This window comes from Fusarium falciforme, chromosome 3, assembly GCF_026873545.1.
Source record: "Fusarium falciforme chromosome 3, complete sequence".
Lineage (NCBI taxonomy): Eukaryota > Fungi > Ascomycota > Sordariomycetes > Hypocreales > Nectriaceae > Fusarium > Fusarium falciforme.
Window position 1 is genome coordinate 3,157,348 of NC_070546.1, and position 19,145 is coordinate 3,176,492.

Below are 19,145 nucleotides of genomic sequence, written 5' to 3' on the forward strand. Positions count from 1 at the left end.
ATCCGGCAAAATAGCGAGGAACATAGCTAGCAACAAATGGCAGCGTAGCCTATCTCCCGCCGAATCATGCTCTGCTCACTCCGAGTTTCATAAATTTTCAAAGGCCGATAGGGAGCATGTGAATATCGCGAGCTAAGCATTCTATGCAATAGCCTAATTCTTTGTAACAGGCCAAGCTATTGCGTCCCTGTGGGGAGGTGTGAAGTGGTTTGTCGCTAGCTGATCGCTTGTGTCGCGTTTGATTATAGGTCCTCTAGAAACTGATCATGTCAAAAGTTACAGTGGCAAGGGTTGACTATAATATTGTGCCATAATCTCGGACTGCCAGTGAGCAACTAAGCATCTTAGACCAGATCACTCAACCAAGCAACTATGCTTCAGTTTCATGCCTGAAAACAAACCATCCCATGCGAGTCTGGAATATCAGAGGCTCTCACGCCCAGAAGAATTGCTCCCTGGCCCAAGTACTATCCATCGGAAACAAAACAGCAATCCTGGTATTCTGTCCAATATGCGATAACCCCTCCGGCCGCCCCTTGAGCAAAATACCCCTACGCAGAGGCCCCCCACTAGCATCAATAGGCTTCTCAAAGACAAAAGCCTGTGAAGATGCAAGCTTGGTCAAGGTTTGATGTTGCAGGTGGAGCAGGCCTATCATCTGGGGGATCGTCGCGATCAGCCCTTCACCCGAGCTATACTCAGTGGTCTGCTCGGGCACCCGCAGAGCTTGGCGCCATCCGCCTCCACTGCTGGACCATGGCGTCGCTTGGTTTGAGATCTTCATGATCTGCGGTGGAGGCATCTCGCCACGGTCAAAGCACTTGACCTTGCGCTTGGCTCGTCCCACGACGTAGCGGTTTGGCTTGATTTCGTCTTGGAGGATGTCGCAGATCTTTCTCGGAACGTCGGATATCATGGCGATGCGGTCTAGTGTGGTGATCTTGTGGTCCGGCGAGAGCTTGGCCTGGAAGAGGGCGATGGCGCCGACATAATCGTCGCTGTAAGTGACGACTGTAAGGTACTCGCTGTCGCCGCCCATGTACTTGTCCAGTCCAAGAAGTTCGTTCTCCAAGGAAAGCAGCCGCTCTTGCTCTTGCTCAGAGAGGTCTTCAAGCTTGTCCTCCTTCTTACCTGGAGTCGTGGGACACTCCTTGTCAGAACCGTCACCCAACGCCGAGCGTGAGATCCTGATCTTACGCCCTTCGGAGCTTCGCCACATGCCGAGCCATTCATACGTCGTGAATGACTTCTTCAAAAGACTTGGTAAGCCCGTTGACGAGAAACCACCTCCATTACCTAGAGCGGACAGATTGCCGCCGGAGTTGGACATGCTCGAGAAAATCGTCCAGAGCTTTCTTGGTCTCGGCCACAAACTTTCCCTGGGGTTTCGACTTGAACTCTTCGGCGGGATCATTCCAGCCGGGGAAAACAACATTGTGCACTGAAGAGTCGGCATTATCGGCCCATCCAGGCTCGTCCACGGTGGTCGAGACATTGACCGTTTCTCCAAACAAAGCCTTCTTTAGGTAGAGCTCAAAGCGATTAGGTGTCATCGGTTGCTGCTTCGGGGGTGGAACATCAATGACACCGTCACCAAGCTCTCTGGGAGGCTCTCGTCTCTCATCGGCGTGGGAGTTGCCAGGTTTGCGCATATTCCGAGAAATGTCGGCACACGACTTTCCAATTGCGGCGAGAAGACGACATGGGCAAAGGACACGACTGAGGCGCGGATTTGTGCCCACTGACGCAGTGTATCCCACAATATCGTCTTGTTCAGCCAGAGCTAGCGCATATTCCCATGAGTCAGGGTCGTGAGTGTTTCTCTCCTGGTAGTACTCTGCGGCATGGCCGTTGGACACCTCGGCCTCGGAGATGCCGTATTCACGGTCCGCGGGAACTCCGGGCTGTGCTCCAGCATTGAGCCATGGGTCATCCTCGTCAGACGAGTCGTCTTCGTCTTGGTCGGATTCTGGTTCAGAAGTAGATTCCTGGAGGTTGAGAAGGGCAGTCCCTTTGCAAGGGGTTGTCTCAGTCTCATCGAGCAGGCGTTTGACAGCGTTGATCTTCTCATCGCTGGCGTCTCCTTGCTGAGAGGAAAGCTTCGGTGGAGACTCCATTTTGACTGATGGTGAACAGAGGATCAACCGAGAAGGGACAGAGGCGCGGGGATTCGCGCTTTTGTCTCGATCATGGTTGTCGTGAGAACAGATCGAAACGTGCCTCCTACGGCATTGGCGTCAAGCCTGAAAGTCTGTTTGGACATAGCTTCACTCGTGATGAACTTTATCTGTATCAACGCAGATAGTCTGGAGTCTAGACTATCTTGTGAACCTTGTTAGTCATCATGATCGACAGTCTCGACCCATCTTCTCCATCGTTGTCTTCCTGATCTTCTTGTCTCCATGCCCTGCCCACTGTTCACTCATTGCCCGCTCACTGCCCACTGCCCTGCCCATTGCAATTCACCATAAGCCTTGCCCATTCTCCAGGGCTCTATCGAAGTCATCTAGCCTTGACTGAACTTTTATCTTATCGGAAGAAGTCACATGGCATCGGCTTCATTACATGATGGGTCCGATTTCAATTAATTTAACTTTCGCTCAGAGGCTTAACCCAGCCTCGCCCCAGATTCCTTGAGCCTCACAGTCTTGGCATGCACCAGGTAGGCAAGGTCATGTTTATCCATTGTGCTAGGGCTCTAGAATACGCATGGACATGATTCTCGACGTGCTCACTTCCTTTGATGGCATTTTCCCAATCATCTAGACTAGTGGTATGATTCTCCTGACAAATTTTTTCAACACATGATCGACACAGACAATGACCTGACACTTGGCCGAAGCGTTGACGGCGAATTGACCGTTGCTGATAATCTGACAAGCCAAGATGAAACAAAATATGAACATCTTTTTCCATTTTTGGGAATTCAATAGCGATGAGAAATGACTCGCCTACAGAAATGCCCCTGAGTTGAACGGAACTACCCATGTTTGGGGGGGGGGCAATGTCATGCACCCTTGTCAAGCCGAGCTTCTCTCGGCATTCTTTTGGGATGTCCATGACTCAACAATTTATCTCCTTGACTGCGCGAAGACTCCCATTGGGTATATTGCAGGGATCTCAGCCAATTACGATTAGCATCTCTCTCCCCTCACCCAAATCGGGATACCAGGCTATTATATCGCCACCTAACTAGTGAGTGGCTTAGATAGTGGCCTAGTGGTGGTGACTGGTACCCTGTGGGAGTCTTCGCGCAGTCAAGGAGATAGCACGCGCAGGGTCCAAGGTGACATCGATCGGGCATTGGGTCCAAGTCTAGGTCTTAGTCCATGTGGTTCTCCATCGCTAGCATCACTTGGCTGTGTTTCCAAAACAACGCCAGGGGTTCAACTCCTTTCCGCGGACTAGCCTCTGAGCCGGCCAAGCCTACCCGATTCGACTAGTCGGCCCGCAATCAACCGGCCATTGACACGTCGGGGTCATTCCGGAGCCGTAGTTTGGACGGGGGTGCCGACCCTCCTCAACGGTTACGGGCCTCGGCTTATGTGGTTCTTTCTCCTGAAGTTGTTGTCTGCACTGTAAAGTGCCCACATGAAAAAGATTGCATGCATCTCCTGCGTCTCCCATTCCGTTGTACCGTAGCATCGGGACACTGCGCCCACTGCCGGAAATGGATCACAATGCTACTCATATTCTCCGAGGGCCTAGGATTATCTTGCACGGACGTCTGCAAGAATTGAGTTTTACATAAAATGCCCCCCGGCCTCCAGGTTGCCCGAACTGCTCTGGCAGTTCCGGGGCTGTTTCTCGCAAACCAACAGTTTCTGGCCCATCATGGCGACCAAGATTGAGAATCGAGGGCCGGAGCTCATGGCCGTCAACATCACCTTTCTAACGGCGGCGCTTATTTCTATGATTTTGAGAGCATATGTTCGGAGTGTCATGGTTAAGGCGTTTGGTATTGACGACTGGCTCATGGTTGTTGGAACGGTATGTTGGATTGTCATCCTTGCTTGACAAAGTTTCGCTTTCTGACTTGGCATTGATCTTCTTCCAGGTCTTCTTCACTCTATATGCCTCTTTCTCCATGACGGGCGTCACCTATGGCACCGGACGTCATCATAAGGACCTTGAATTGGTGCAGATCCAAACGGCCAAGATGGTGACTTTTCCTACCTGACGAATCATCTCAACGTTATCTAACTTGGATTCAGTGCTGGTGGTTCTGCTACCTTTGGTACTCCCTTTCCATGGTATCATGCAAAATCTCCATCGGCTGGTTCCTCCTCCGCGTCACGACGAGCAAGATCCATCGATGGGTAATCTACCTCGCCATGATGTCGACCACGCTGTCAGGCATCATCTTCTTTTTCGTCACTCTATTCCAATGCAGCCCCATGTCATACTTCTGGAACGAGGAACAACCTGGAAAATGCGTCAATGTCAACGTCGTCATCGCTCTAGCAACGCTCTACAGCGTCTTCGCCGTCATTTCGGATTTCATCTTTGCTCTTCTTCCCGGACTTATTGTCTGGAAGTTGCAACTACACAAGAAGACAAAGTTGATGTTGATCCCTCTCCTTGCCATGGGCTGCGTGTAAGTTTGGTCTTGCCTACTCATACCGTGAAGATGCTGATAGAAAATTCAGGGCAAGCTCGGCTGTTATTGCTCGTTTCCCATACCTGCCCAAGTTTAGGGAGGGTGATTTTCTCTGTGAGTACTCTGCGCGTTCTCTCACTTGACCATGAACTGACTTGATCATCAGGGAACACTCTCGACATTGCCATCTGGTCAACGGTTGAGCAAGGTCTGGCCATCACCGCTGGTAGTCTCGCAACTCTACGACCGCTCCTCAAGCTAGTAGCATTCCGCCTCGGACTCACCAGCAAGCCCATCTCTATGCCGCCTTCGGGCTACGGCGTCTCGGGGCACCGTAACACTGGCACTGGAACCGATGGATACTTCTCGGGGCACAATGCATACACACTTTCTTCCGTTGGTCGCGACGGGTTGTCAGATAAGAAGGCCAGTGCAGGCTCCGGCGCAGCAAAGGAGTATGGCATTGGTGTCAAGAGAGAGGTTCAGATCACAACAACTGGACGAAATGAGAGTGAGGAGGAGTTGCACTCACCCCAGCCGTGGGTCAAGGCGAATAGTCACTGGCAACAGTGAGAAGATGCAGTAAACAGATGATGCACATACTACATGAACTACAGATCACGACACTCTTTCTTTATACATTGTAATTGAGAAAAGCGGGAGTTAGTATGAGAGACCAGATAGTTGGGCGGATAATTAATAGACACGGGACTTCACAGCTAGAAGCAGATTTCCAACATTTTACTGCTGAGTGGCATTGGCTGTGTTAGATTATGCTGTTTCTCGATTCAGTTTTTACGCTGGCATGTGTCAATAACTGAGCTGTTTGTTATTGTGGCTGATGGCTTTTTTGGAAGGTCACCAAGGTCACATGGTGCACTGCATTGACCGTCGATCAGTGGACCCATGCCCCACGAGCAGCACTTGGTGACATCTTGATATATTAGAGGCAAATTAAACCCATTTTAGAAGGTCTTTAATTTGGGAATCCCACTTAGAGTGCAATAGACGTTGGCGCTTCTAATAATGTATAATTGCGTTGATTATTATGACGTCTTGCTCGCTAATGCTAACCGCTATCAAACACATTACTCGTACATGGTTCTCCATCACCACTTATTCCTCCTTCAAAGCAGCCAAGATATCATCGGCAGCCTTCTCAGCAGCCAGGTACGTGGACACAGCAGTGAAAGTACCCGGGATACGGGGATACACAGAGGCATCAACGACACGCAGGCCAGCAACGCCGCGGACGCGGAACTTGGAGTCGAGAACAGCCATCGGGTCATCGTCAGCACCAATGGGGCAGGTGGAAGAGGCGTGGTGACCCCAAGCGGTGTCCTTGATGTAGGTCTCAATGTCCTTCTGGGTGGTCACATCCTTGCCGGGGAGGACCTCAGTGATGGGGACGGCTTGGCCGGCAAAGGCCTTGCGGGTGAGCTCAACGGCTTCGTACAGGGCCTGGAGATCCTTGGAAGAGTCTCCACTGCCGGTGTCAAAGTAGTTGAAGGTGATATCAGGGACATCGAGAGGATCGGCAGAGCGCAGAGTGACTTCGCCAGCAGTGTTGCGGGGATGAGCCTTGAGGATGGCCCAGGAGAACCAGTCGTGCTCAATAGTAGCGTTGACGGCGTACTGGGGGAAGTAACCTCGGAAGTTGACGGGGCCACCGAAAGCAAAGACGTCAAACTCGTCCTTGGCGGTAGCAGTGCTCTTGTAGAACATGGCAGCGGCCAGACCAGAGGAAGAGTAGATGCCATGGTCACCGTCGACGGGGGCCCTCCAGCGGTCGAGGCAGGGGTCCTCGTCAGTGAAGAGGCTGAAGGTGCATCCATCGAAGGCGGTAAAGTTCTGGGGAGGGCGGCCTTGGACAGTGATCTCGTAGTGATCCTGGAGGTTGGTTCCAACACCAGGAAGATCGGAGATGACGGGGATTTTGAACTTCTTCAGCTCGTCGGCAGGACCAACACCGCTGAGCTTGAGAATCTGGGGGGTGTTGTAGACACCTCCAGCGACAATGACCTCGCGGGAAGCAGTGGCACTGCCCTCCTTACCAGCAGCATCAGTTGACAGAGGGCTGGCCTTGTAGAGGTGCTTGCCGTCAAGGAACTCGACACCGGTAGCACGAGGAGGCTTGGAGTCATCAAAGGTGACCTTGGTGACATAGGAGTTGGTTCGCACATCAAGAGGGTACTTCTTGGTGCCGTTCTCAAAGGTAGCATCTCGGACAGAGAGAATGAACTCGCGGGGTCCGATACGGCTAGCCTCACGAGAAGACAGGGGAATCTGGTAGTATCCAGGGTTCTTGTCGCGAGTGGCGGTGTTGGCGTTGGCATCGCCAGCAATGAGGTCGTCCATAGTGATGTTGGTGCCGCTGACCTCGCTCAGAGCGACAGCGCCTCCGCTGAGAAGGCTGAGGAGCTGCTCATCACCAAGAGGAATGCTGAGAGGGGCAGTCTCGGTGCTGAACCAGCCATCGTAGCCGTGGCCATCCTGTCCAGCGGGCAGGTATCGGTTCTCCTCCATCTTGACAAAGTACTTGCGCATGTTCTCGGCAGACCAAGAGTCATCGCCGGTAAGGGAGGCGATGTACTCAAAGTCCGACTGGTGAGGGTAGACAGCAATCAGGGCATTGTGAGCTGTGCATCCACCCAGGGCCTGAGTACGAGGGTACAGAGTTCCCTTGAGCTTGGAGCCCTTGGGGGGGTTGAGACCAGTGTACTCGCCGCCATCGGGGGTCTCATAGGTGGCCTTGTAGTCGCGAGCCTGTCGTGCATCATCGGCGTAGTGATGCACAAAGAAGTTCCAGGAAATCTCAGGGTCCTCAGAGGCGTTGGCAGAGTAGGCAGGGACCGTGTAGTTGACCGAGTTGTAGTCATCACCAGCCTCGATGAGCAGAGTCTTATGACCAGCCAGAGCGAGACGGGCAGCCAGAGGACCACCTCCAGCACCAGAACCAACAACAATGTACTCATAGCCGGTAAGGGCAACGGCGTAGACAGAAGCCGGAGCGGCCAAGAGGCCGTAGATGAAAGAGTTTCTCATGGCTGACGCTGATCAATGACCCAAAACCCGTGTAAGCAAAGGAATGAAGAAGGATGAACGACGGCTGTCGATTAGCGACCGGTGAATGATCAGCAACGGTCCGGATCCTTCATCTTTATAGCATTTTGCTTATTTGGCGATCTGTGGATCTGACCTTTACCGCTAGACCACGATGCAAGTCATGTCCTCATGCCTCGGCTGCCAAGTCCGGAACAAGCATGGCATTGACGCGTCGGCGGAGATGAAGGAGCCAAGACTTCTAGGCACTCAATGCTACAGAGCCTCCTTGCCTCCGCATAAACGGTGGCGAAAAAATGCTAGAGTAGCGGCGCGCTCTCTTAGCAGCCGTTGTGGTTGCTGCGAATGGCACGGCAGTAGGAGATGATAACCCCAGATAGTTGATCTCCGCTCAACCCCTGCAACGTCGGTAGCCGGTTTCGTCGGCGTACAAGGAGGCATTCGGCCGTGTAGGGTTGCATTGGGTGAAGCATGGTTCGCTCAGGGGTCAATCCGGCGGTGATCGAGCTTGGACCGGGCCCTTGCTTGATGCTTACGAGATAATCAATGAGGAGAAAGAGATGGCTTAGATAACTTGTGAGATTGTGTCATAGGAGCACAGGGTAGGATAGATGAATTTCGGCAGTTGATGAAATGTTGGGTTGAGAGTTGCTGCATGAAGGGTTGCAATCTCTTTTTCTCGGCCGAGTCAGTGGCATTCAGCCGGAGCTAAGTGCGGCGCCAGGTAAGGATTGCTGCAAATGCATGATGGGCTGAAATAAAGAATCTATAGTCATTTTAAAAAATATGCTACCCGTTGGTATGATCCATAGAGCTGAAGTGAATCTAATGCCCATCCTCTTCGAGAGAATCTACCCCAGAATGTTTGAATGTCAATCTATGTTAACCATTCACCAAAACTCCTGTCTACCTCTGGCCCCAAAGGTATTACCCTACACCCATCCCGATGCATCCCAGATTTAGACTCCACGGTCCAGTTTCTGAGCTTCACACATCTTGGAATACATGCCGCCCTGCTCAATCAGTTCATTATGCGTTCCAGCCTCGATGATTCTACCACCGTAGAAGACAAAGATGCGGTTAGCCTCTCGGACAGTCGACAGTCGGTGAGCAACGGCAATAGTGATTCTATCACCAGTAGAGGCTGCTTCCATCAAAGCTGCCTGAACGATGCGCTCAGACTCTGTATCCAATGCGCTCGTGGCCTCGTCGAGGAGGATGACGTTGGGCTTGCGGACCAGAGCACGTGCGATGGCGATGCGTTGACGTTGTCCACCAGAGAGTTGACTTCCACTTGAGCCACATGGTGTACCGAGACCTTCAGGCAGCGAAGAAACAAAGTCCCATGCGTTGGCGGCTCGGCAAGCTTCTTCAATGACAGCGTCGGGAACTGTCTCACCAACATCGACATCCATTCCCTGAGAGACATTTTCACGGATGGTTCCGGGGAAGAGGGTAGGCTCCTGCTGAACGAGAGCGACGTGGTTGCGGTATGTCAGAGGGTTGATGGACGACAAAGGAGCTGCCGAGTCGATGGTGATGGTTCCACTGGTTGGATCGTAGAATCGCTGAAGGAGAGAGATCATGGTGCTCTTGCCACAGCCTGAGGCGCCGACAAAGGCCACAAATTCGCCGCGATTAATCTGCAACACAGACCTTTTAGATGATTTTCAAACAGATTAAAAGTCGAGTTGCACGTACCTTGAGGGAAACACCCTTGAGAACGCGGTTATCCGGAGCCAGCGGATAAGAGAACTGCACATCGTCAAAGTCATAGGACCTGCAACCATTTGCAGGCCCCTTTTCCTTGTTCTCTTCAGTCTCGCGGATCGTTGGCTCCAGCTCCTTGAGCCAGAAATAGTAGTTTGTCGCTTGGTTGGCTTTGGTGAAGCCTGTGTACAGATCAGCTGCTGAACTTGTCCCGTCTTTAAGGTTGAACACTCACTGCTCGCAAAACTAAACAACTGTCCCGCCGCCTGGCCTGAGAAAAAGACACCCATGAAAGAGACCATGAGCTGATAGAAAGAAATCTCTCCGTCGTGGACGAGCTTCGATCCCCACCTGTAAGCAATATTAGCATTCACTCCGCGCTATAGATAATACCGTGCTAACCAGAAACCAAGAGCCAGAATAAAGTACTCAACAGCTTGGGTCATGGAGAACCAAATCATCATGTGAAACATGGAAGGCGCCGTTTGACTGATGGCCTGGTCCAGCTCGTTGGTGTACTTTGTCAAGACAGTGTCCTCAATGGCAAGGGAAGAGACGGTTCGGATCGCCGTGACAGTCTCAGAAGCCACCGAGGAACTGGCAGAAAATCTCTTGCCCATATCCGTGTCCATCTTTGTCTCGAGCCGAATTCGCGCGTAGCCGGCCAGCAGCATGGGAGGGATGCCGGCAAACACCCCGACCAGGCCGAGCTTCCACGAGACCACCAAGGCTAAAACACTAGAAGCGAGGACGTTTATGGCTGATAGAAGAACAAGCGCCACGTTGAAGCCCATGAGCTCGAGGACGGCCTGGGGGTAGGAATCCAGACGGCTGATGAGTGCACCGACAGTATTCTCTGGTCGGTCAAAGAATCTCAGGTCCTGCCGAAGGGTGAGGTCGAAGATCTCCTTTCGAAGCTTGATGTTCAAGGTCTGGATAGCGTCAGCTCCTATCCCATCACTAAATACTCATTGGCTTACCTGTGCAATCACGTTGGTTGCCCACCCGAGAATAAAGTAGACAAAGAGGGATCCGATAGCCAAGACGAACAACATGAGGGAGAAAAAGTTGCCACGAGAGACCATGTTCGGACTGGAAAAGACGGTCATGACCTTTCCTAGCAGAACTGCTTGTCCAGGGAAAACAGCAGCTATTCAGACGTCAGCATGTTCCGTTCGCACCAATTCCTGGTTAAAATGCTTACCTCCGGCAGTGCAGGTGACCAATATCAACAGGTACCAGTTCCACAAGTTGGGAGTGGCCATGATGAGCCTCGCGATGCTGTGGATTAGGCCCGTCTTGTTGTACAGCTCGTGATCTTCCCGGTCCTTGAGTGATGCCAGGTGCTGAGCTTCTACCGTCTTGAGCTTTGCCAGAGACTGAACCGGCTCCACGTCGTTGCCCTTTGTCGTTTCTTCATCCGATGACTGGTCACTGTCTTGTCCGTTTCCAGAGGGAGAAAGGTCCTGCGCCATGACGAGCTTGGCATAGACGTTGTTGAGGGCCACGAGGTCACTGTGACGGCCCTGCTCGACAATCTTGCCCTTGGACATGACGACAATGTTGTCAGCGTTGCGAATGGTTGCCAGCTTGTGCGCAATGACGATGGTTGTGCGGTTCTTGGAAGCACTGTCTAGCGCCTGCTGAACGATGGTTTCCGAGTGAGGATCAAGAGCGCTGGTAGCCTCGTCGAGCAACAAGATCTTGGGTTCCGAGATGACGCTCCGGGCGATGGCAACTCGTTGCTTTTGGCCACCCGAGAGAAGACCGCCTCTCTCACCGATGCGCGTGTCGTAGCCTTGAGGGAGAGACATGATGAAGTCATGGGCAAAGGCGATCTTGGCCGCGTGTTCCACCCGATTCATCTGTTCGTCGCGGGAAGCAAATTGCCAAGGGGTTCCGACTAGACCATTGGCAATGTTCTCAAAGACACTGCCATTGAAGAGAACAGGTTCCTGGTCGTGTTAGGTTGAATACGTGGCATGGGGTCTGGATCTTTACCTGTTGAACAAGGCGAACATTGGTACGTAGCCAAGACAGATTGAGCTTCTTGATGTCTGTGCCATCGAGCGTGATAGTGCCAGAGGCTGGGTTGTACCAACGCTCGAGCAAACCGATGATGGTGCTTTTGCCTGAACCACTTGGGCCCTTGGAACTGTTAACATGGCGCAACGTGCCTTGGGCGAGTAGGTAACACTTACGACGAGGGCCGTGACCTTTCCGGCTGGAACGTTAAGACTGAAGTCTTCCAAGACCTTGACATCAGGGCGGCTGGGATAGCTGAAGCCAATTCCTTGAAGAGCAATGACACCATGCGGGTCCTGGGGCTTCTCTCCAGACTCATCGAAAGGGTTAATCTCGGACTCGCGGTCAATCAAGACGAACAGCTCAGTGGCTGCTGATGCTGCGCGTCCAAATGCCACGAAGTGAGGAGCAATCATGCTGATGGTACTGGCGGCAATGATGACGGACATCAAGACCCTATTTGACGTTAGCGTATCTATACTTGGCGTATACCTAGGTCATGAAACTCACGTAAAGACCTTGCCAATGTCAGAGACCTCGCCACGGGCAATCATGGCGATACCCTGCCAAAAAGCCAAGCCCATGCCGCTGTAGACGACAAAGTACTCGCCACCAAACATGAGTCCGTAGAGTAGATTCTTCTTCTTTCCCTCGCGGAAGACGTCCTGCAAGAAGGTGTCAAACTTGGCAACGACTCTCGATCGGAGGCTGAATGCGTGAATGGTGCGGATGCCCCCGAAAATACTCTCGGCATAGCCTCCAGCTTGCGCTTGGATCTTCAGGATCTTGGTCTCGATCTGAGCGTCAGGGACCGACAAGGTGCCGACAATGATGACCAGGGCAGGCACAATGCAGATCAAGATGAGTGTAAGCTTCCATTGGCTGATGAAGGCGATGACAAAGGCGGCAACGAATGTGGAGATGGACTGGATAACGATTCCAAGCTTCTCTGCGATGCCCGACTGGATCAGCTTGCCGTTGGAGGTTGCCTGCATCGCGATGGAGCCGGCGACGCCTTGGTCGAAGTAGGCGATCTCTTGACTGAAGGCGGCCTTGAGATAGGATCGACGGATATTTCGAGTAAGGTGGTATGCGACGTAGGTAAAGAGGGAAGCGTATACGTAGGTCGAGAAGAGTCGAACGATGCCGATGTAGACGAAGTACAGACTGGCTTGTCAGTGATGCCAAAGGAAAAAGAGTGATGGCTGGACTCACGCAGTCTTTTCCACAGCCGCCATGAAGCCCTTGGGGACAGTGCCAGAGGTGGTAAAGTCGTTGAGAAGAGTGATGAACTGTCCAATGACCACATTAACCATGGCTAATGCGACTCCTGAGGCGATGGCGCCGATTACGCCAATCACCTCGAGAAGGTAGAGCTGAGGGGTGCCATATCGAAAGACTCGCTAGGTCGCGCATTAGCTTGCAAATACGCATGGTAAATATCTTGACTTACGATAAAGGACTTGAGAGCCGAAGTCTTTTCAGGGTCGCGAGCCTTCTGGCCCGCGTCTTTGGCTGCCATGGGAGATGCTGGCGCGCGATGGTGGGGTTGCTTGTCGTGTAATTGGGAGAGCAACGGAGGAAAAGAAGACGAAGGGAATGAGCCAGAAGTGGTGCTACCGTTTGAAAAGAATTAAGAGAATAATTAAAGAGACAAGGAACGAAGACGAAATAGTGTGATGACATGCAAACAATTGCAAGGGGTGAAGAAGAAGTATTTATCACTCTCCCTATCTCCCACCAACATGATTACGAAGTCCCCAATCATCTCGCACTCTGCAAAGCCTCACGTCCGTCCGAAATTCCAAGCCTTCACGTCATCTCGATGGCTGTGGGATGCTTCGGACCCGGACGCCAAGACCCCGAGGCCGGGAGTGTCCTCAGCCTCGGAGCCCGGAACCTCTGTACCCCGGACCTCCGCGCCAAGACTTCAAAAGGATTGCCTAGCATCTTAGGGGGGCGAATGACGGAGTCCGCGTGCCCCGTGCGTGAGGGAGCTACATATGTGATTATGGTCAGAGTCCGCACGTCTTTTGTCTTGCATTTGCAATCTTTCGCTTTTTCTTTGGCTCCGTACCGGTCCGTGTTTGCTCGCTTACAGGCGCGAAGCCTTTTCCGCTTAGCACGATGACATCAACGCCTTCCGAGGGGCGACAGACGCCTACAGAGAATTTGATGGATCACGACACGAGCTTCACCCAAGACCAATTGTCACACTTTGGAGAGCACGACGGACCCATTTTAGAAAAGCTCGCAGTAGGAGCCATTTTGCACAATATTTTGATACCTGCTAATCGTGATAGTGCGAGAATTGTCGACAGCGCAAGGTGTGACTTTTGCATCAACTCAAGCGGGGCCCAATGTTTACATCTCCAGGTCAAATGCGATCGCGTATACCCATGCACACACTGCATCAAGACCAAGGTGCAATGCAATTTCCCTTCAGGTCAAAAGCCAAGGGCAAAACGCCAACGCGTTCTGATATCCAGCATCTAGTGAGTCCATCTGGACGGCTCTCTCTAACTGAGCTGACCACGTCAACATTCGACAGCGAGAACAAGATTGACCGCATCGTCAACAGAATTGAGGAACTCAACCAAACCATTCAGCAATTGAGTCTCAATCAGTCTGGCCCCAAGTACCATGGCACTGCACTTAATCCGCAGACATCTCAAACAGCCTTCCGTCCGACGCCTGCAGCTTCAGAGCCAACCCCGTCCAACCTCAGCCTTGTCGGTGAATCCCCTTCGTATTCTTCCAAGCCAGAGTATGAGGGCGAGTCTTCACTGTTTGCTCACGCCGTCTTTGCGACAAAGTTCCTCCAAAACTCGGTCAGAAACAACTCGTCGTCCGAAGTTGCGCTCGAGATGGCTTCGGTTCTCAACGCCCTCAGGGGTGTCATAGACGCCCAGAAGCAGGAGTCTGATACTGTCGAGAACCTTTATCCAAATGCTTTGCCGCTTCCTCCAGGGACTAGTCTTCGTAAACTTCCCATGCCTTCCACCGAAAAGGCGATGGCGTGTCTCCGGATGGCTCAAGGTAGGTTTGTGCTAAACAACAAGTCCCAGACAACTGACACTTCCAAAGATAGTCCCCTGATCCAAATCCTCTGGCTCATGGATCTTCAAACGATACCCGAGTTCACCACTCGTTTCATCAAAGTATGCACTCCAGGGCCGGTCACAGAGGCAGATCTCATCATCTTCTACCTGGGTCTGTATTGGCTCTTTTGCGAGTGCACCAATGTAGTGGAAGATGAGAGCCTCAAGAAAGAATACACTGAGCAGTCCATCATATGCCGAGATAGTCTCGAGACAGTTCTCTCTAGGCTTCCATTTCATATGCCTGCAACGCTAGAGCACGTATTAGCCTTGTGCATGGCGGTAAGTTTACTCGACGCTCCTGACTCGAAGAACCAGGTACTCATCCGACATAGTCATTGTACTGCCTCCAAAGGTGTAAACCATCAGCGGCATGGAATTTCATCTGCGCAGCCTCTAACCTCAGCCAGTCCCTCGGTCTTCATAGTAGCGTCATGCTGGACCAAGAAACGACAGAGTCAAAGAACCAAAAGACCCGGCTCTTCTGGTGCATCTATACGACCGAGAAGATGCTGGCCCTCCGCATTGGCCGCTCCTCCACCATCCGAGAAAACGACATTACCGTCCCGAGTTTGACCCCTGAGGTGTTGAACGACCCCTTCTTCAACCACAGTTTCTTCAGCCAGGCCTTTCCCGTCTGGATCGGAATGTCAACCCTACAAGGTCGGGTTTACGATGAGATTTATAGCCCGGCTTCTCTTGCACAGCCGGCAAGCGTTCGCACCGCACGAGCGAGAGCCTTGGCCGACGAGACCAAAAGGTTGATGGCGGTTGAAGACGACCTACAAGTGAGTAGCCATTTTTTCTGCATAGGAGCCCAAAGTCTGACTCACGATGTTCTAGATCAAATGTGAAGATCAAGTATCACGTAAACTTGGCAATGTCTTGAGCCAGCTTTGCTTTCGCAGCGAGCGGGTTACTAGTCTCTCAATGCTCACCCTTATCTACCGCAGCATCCCCCCTGATAAGCCCGGTGCTTCGGTGTTTTGCGACGAATGCATCGCCACAGCCAGACAAGCAGTCAAGGAGCACGAGAAGAGTGTTGAAATCTTTACCAGCACGGAGAACCAGTCAAACTATTTCTTGCTATATGTCAACTGGTAAGTCCTGAGTCTAGTCTATGGGTCCAGGTTTTTTAACTTTGCGGTCAAGGACACTTCTCCAATCCCCCTTCATCCCCTTCATCGTCTTGTTCTGTCACATGATAGAGACGTCTGATCCATCCGATCTGCCCTGTCTGCGAGACCTAGTCCACACACTTGAGACGGTGACAGAACCATCTCAGTATTCCATGTGCCAGAAGCAGCTGAGCATATTCAAAGCTCTCTACGACGTCGCAGTCAAATATTTCAACATCAGAGCCGCTGCGACACCAGAGGCCATGCTTGATACGAGAGGAACAGGGTCAGCCGGTTATTGCACGCCAAACCCAAAATTGCCGTCATCCGTACCACAGATGGGGGCAAGCAATCAGAATGTGGCAAGTTTATCAGGTATGCTGCCTTTTTCAAGCAGTGGACAGCCTGTTGATATGGCGCAAGGTCAAATGCCCATGTATGAGTCAAGGACCAACCAGTTTGAGCCGGGAGAGTTCGACATGGGGATAGATCAATCCAGTGCAGAGTTGGCGACGTGGTTCTATGCCAACCACCACATGATGAGGATGCTAGAGGATACATAATGTCGGGGTACATTACTTAAGAGGTAGTTGAAGTAAAGGGCCTACCAAACCTTCATATATTGCCCAACAACAGCGCTTGTTGATGGTCTCACATGACACATCTCGAGCTAGGGCCTTGCAATATCCCATAACCCGGGTAAAAAGGTCAAATTCTACCATCGTCGAGCTTCCCAACTCTTCGAGTCTTCTGGGCTCCCTTCTTAGGATCTGATGATGATGGCAGAGAGGGTGTCATTCGGCAGCGAGGATGTGAAGGCTTGACTAGGCGATCTAGTTCAACTCGCGTCTTCTACGCCATCCCACCTAGGCGTTTCTAGGGGCGTGTTACCTGCTCGTTAAATCCCGTTGCCGTACCACTTTCGTCCAGGGTAGCGTCAAAGACTGATGTCTATACTGTAGCAACAACGTAAATCGACCAAAGCCAAACACGGCGCTTCCGCTGCTAGCTGACGATATCAACCATGCCATTCTGTCCCTAATAATAACACTGCAAAGACCTAAATGGTTGGTCCTAGCTTACGCTGGCATTTTCTTTGTCCAAAACCAGAGGGTGAAGCCGAGAGGTAAGGTAAAAGAGCTCCTGGATTAACTGGACAAGCTTCTTTGTTGGGCAGAGCCCAGGACCGCCTTACCTTAACGCTGAGGCCTTTAGTTTCCATGTCTGTCTTTGTGTCTAAGCTAAGTTATATATAATTTTAAGCAAAGCCCTTTCTTCGCAATACACAGGTCTTAATCCCCCAACTTTTTTTTACTAAAAATATGTGCGCACCACCCAACCTAGTTGCTGCCACGCCAATGAGGGAAATCCAGAACAAAGGTATTGGATTATCCTCCTCTAGCTATAGGTAATAATATGGATAAAGAATAAGTAAACCATAAATATGACCCAAGTCTTACCTTCGCCTGGGGCTTGTTGGTCAGATCTTCCTTCACACACTCTAAGAATTTCCATCATGAACAACATTTTGAAACTACAGGGAGCGGGGACAAAGAGGCCGCTCGACGAGATCGACGAGTCGCCTGCGAAGAAGGCTCAAATAACGAGCATGCAGCAGCCCGCCATTTCGAAGCACTCGTTTATTCTTAGGTGGGTTGAATCTATTGATTCCGACCAAGATACGCGGGATGCCAACGGCTTCACGACGCCAACACTTCCTTCGCCCGGAACTTCCTCATGGGCCGACAGATCGAACTTCACTGGGTCCTGTTCGGGTAGAATCCTTGAGGAGGGCTTCTTTTACCAGCGCAATAACCTGCAGGGGAACGGCATCTACTTGGATGATCGACGCCACCCGACTCCAGAGCACATCACCAACCTCGTAAACCAGATGCGCCAGGACCGTGACTCTCCCGGCCCAACGGCGGATGAGGTTTTGCAAGACAGAGAACTCTATGACCTCGTGCATGAACGTGCACCAAAGTCACAAGTGGAAAAGTATTTCTTAACTCGCATTCTCTTCGACGGGCCATGGGATCGAGACGTTGTTGAACTCGGCGATGGAGAGGTGCTGACGAAGGAGGATAAAATTGACTTTCTCGCTGATATAACACCGTTCGAAGGTATCACTGTAGGAAGAGAAAAAAGCTAAATTAGAATAAGAGACTCGTGGGGGGGAAAGGAGGGGGGGAGGGGGAGGGTTATGGAGGTCGAACCGGAGCTCTGAGATGTCTACATGGGAGTCGAGGGCCTCGAGATGCTCCTTCGGCGTGCCATTTGACGCTGAGAGTAGGCAAGCTGTTGAAGATGTTGATATCCTGTACTGCTCTGCTTGACGGCACAAGAGGTTCAAACCTCTTCTTTGTTTGGTGGAGGCTGGTTGGGAGCTTGGTTTGTTGTGAGAACGTTTATTATCGTGCTGTGTTTCCAGGCCCAAGCGATCATCGTCCACTGCTTTTGTACAGTACGCGCATCGCTCTCAGCTTGCAGCGACAGCCCTCCGAGCCCCACCCCAAAGGTGCAATGCACCCGACACCCATCACACCCTAGGTATTGTGCTCTGTTGCTTTCCCCGCTCTTGCAATCAACAGCCCACCTATTCAGCTATAGTATAGATGTCCGTGGGGGGCACCTTTCGGGCACGAAATGAAAAGGGAAGTTGCCAAATCACAGAGGAGATTACCCTCCTCGACAAGGAACACCCTAACTGCTTCCACCATTCAGTCCTGGCAGCTGACAGTCTCGAATGACGCAACCATCCCAAGTAGCTGTCTCCCGCAAAGCTTCAAGGCGGGGTACAGCCTGATCCGTAATCTTCCCAACACTGCTGGATGCAGTGTTTCCAGTAGTTGTTGTCTTATCGAATCTTGGGTATAGGCTTCAGTTGTGTTACGGCTGTGTTATTTCCGTTGGGTTGCGCAGAAGTCCACCCCCCACCGCTTCTTCGAGCCCTTGACCAAGCAATGTTTCCAGTCGAAGGGAGCTCGATTGAGGCCTTACCGTCTATTCCAGGAAGCACTGACGCGTCATGTCGGCTGTGTTGGTGACACAGTGGCTTTCCAAACCTTGCTTTTGCCCCCTATTCATGTTTCTCTGGGCTAGTGACCGGCAGGAGGACGTGGAATTCAGCCTTCGGCCTGCTTGACGTTTGACTCACCCGCCTTATTCTGAAGCTCCTACAAGATGTGACCGGATATGTGCCCTGGTCCCGACACTCCTCCAGCAGATCCGAAGAATACCTGGAGTTTCCTGTCTCAGCCTTGGTGCAAGCAAGCCGGGTGGCTTTACTCGCTTACTTTTCAATACGGCAACACGAGATCCCCCTGCAACAGCAAACGGTGTTTGTATGAGGAATATACGAGCCTGCCGTCTCAATTGATTACCTATCAAACATGGGCTCTACAAGGGTCATGTTATCTGTGCTGGTCCATTTGGCATGGCGGCTGACTTCCACCATCTCGCCACGTCTGCCAATCGTACTTTCGTATTTTCGCCGCCAGCCGTTATTCTTAAGTGCCAAGGAAATGT

The 19,145-nt window shown here is 51.8% G+C and overlaps 6 protein-coding genes across 6 annotated transcripts; 3 read left to right on the forward strand and 3 right to left on the reverse strand.

The window, feature by feature from the left end:
- Positions 1-433: 433 nt before the first annotated feature.
- On the reverse strand, positions 434-2,117 carry NCS54_00425400 (Hypothetical protein; the record flags this gene model as incomplete). Its single annotated transcript, XM_053149797.1, has 2 exons — positions 434-1,249; positions 1,308-2,117. 2 exons carry the CDS (start codon positions 2,115-2,117, stop codon positions 434-436), a joined length of 1,626 nt encoding a protein of 541 aa, XP_053005772.1.
- A 1,717-nt stretch (positions 2,118-3,834) lies between these two features.
- On the forward strand, positions 3,835-5,173 carry NCS54_00425500 (Hypothetical protein; the record flags this gene model as incomplete). The annotated part of the gene is made up of 5 exons (XM_053149798.1): positions 3,835-3,990; positions 4,058-4,162; positions 4,215-4,597; positions 4,650-4,714; positions 4,767-5,173. The coding sequence occupies 5 exons, from the start codon at positions 3,835-3,837 to the stop codon at positions 5,171-5,173; spliced, it is 1,116 nt and encodes a 371-aa protein (XP_053005773.1).
- Positions 5,174-5,716: 543 nt separating this feature from the next.
- Positions 5,717-7,645, reverse strand: NCS54_00425600 (Hypothetical protein; the record flags this gene model as incomplete). The annotated part of the gene is made up of 1 exon (XM_053149799.1): positions 5,717-7,645. The coding sequence occupies one exon, from the start codon at positions 7,643-7,645 to the stop codon at positions 5,717-5,719; it is 1,929 nt and encodes a 642-aa protein (XP_053005774.1).
- Positions 7,646-8,622: 977 nt separating this feature from the next.
- Positions 8,623-12,920, reverse strand: NCS54_00425700 (Hypothetical protein; the record flags this gene model as incomplete). Its single annotated transcript, XM_053149800.1, has 11 exons — positions 8,623-9,306; positions 9,365-9,555; positions 9,609-9,724; positions 9,776-10,305; positions 10,354-10,523; positions 10,578-11,328; positions 11,375-11,521; positions 11,575-11,854; positions 11,909-12,565; positions 12,614-12,801; positions 12,852-12,920. 11 exons carry the CDS (start codon positions 12,918-12,920, stop codon positions 8,623-8,625), a joined length of 3,783 nt encoding a protein of 1,260 aa, XP_053005775.1.
- Positions 12,921-13,758: 838 nt separating this feature from the next.
- On the forward strand, positions 13,759-16,180 carry NCS54_00425800 (Fungal-trans domain-containing protein; the record flags this gene model as incomplete). The annotated part of the gene is made up of 4 exons (XM_053149801.1): positions 13,759-14,781; positions 14,835-15,287; positions 15,343-15,599; positions 15,652-16,180. 4 exons carry the CDS (start codon positions 13,759-13,761, stop codon positions 16,178-16,180), a joined length of 2,262 nt encoding a protein of 753 aa, XP_053005776.1.
- A 953-nt stretch (positions 16,181-17,133) lies between these two features.
- On the forward strand, positions 17,134-17,769 carry NCS54_00425900 (Hypothetical protein; the record flags this gene model as incomplete). Its single annotated transcript, XM_053149802.1, has 1 exon — positions 17,134-17,769. One exon carries the CDS (start codon positions 17,134-17,136, stop codon positions 17,767-17,769), a length of 636 nt encoding a protein of 211 aa, XP_053005777.1.
- Between the last annotated feature and the right edge of the window lie 1,376 nt (positions 17,770-19,145).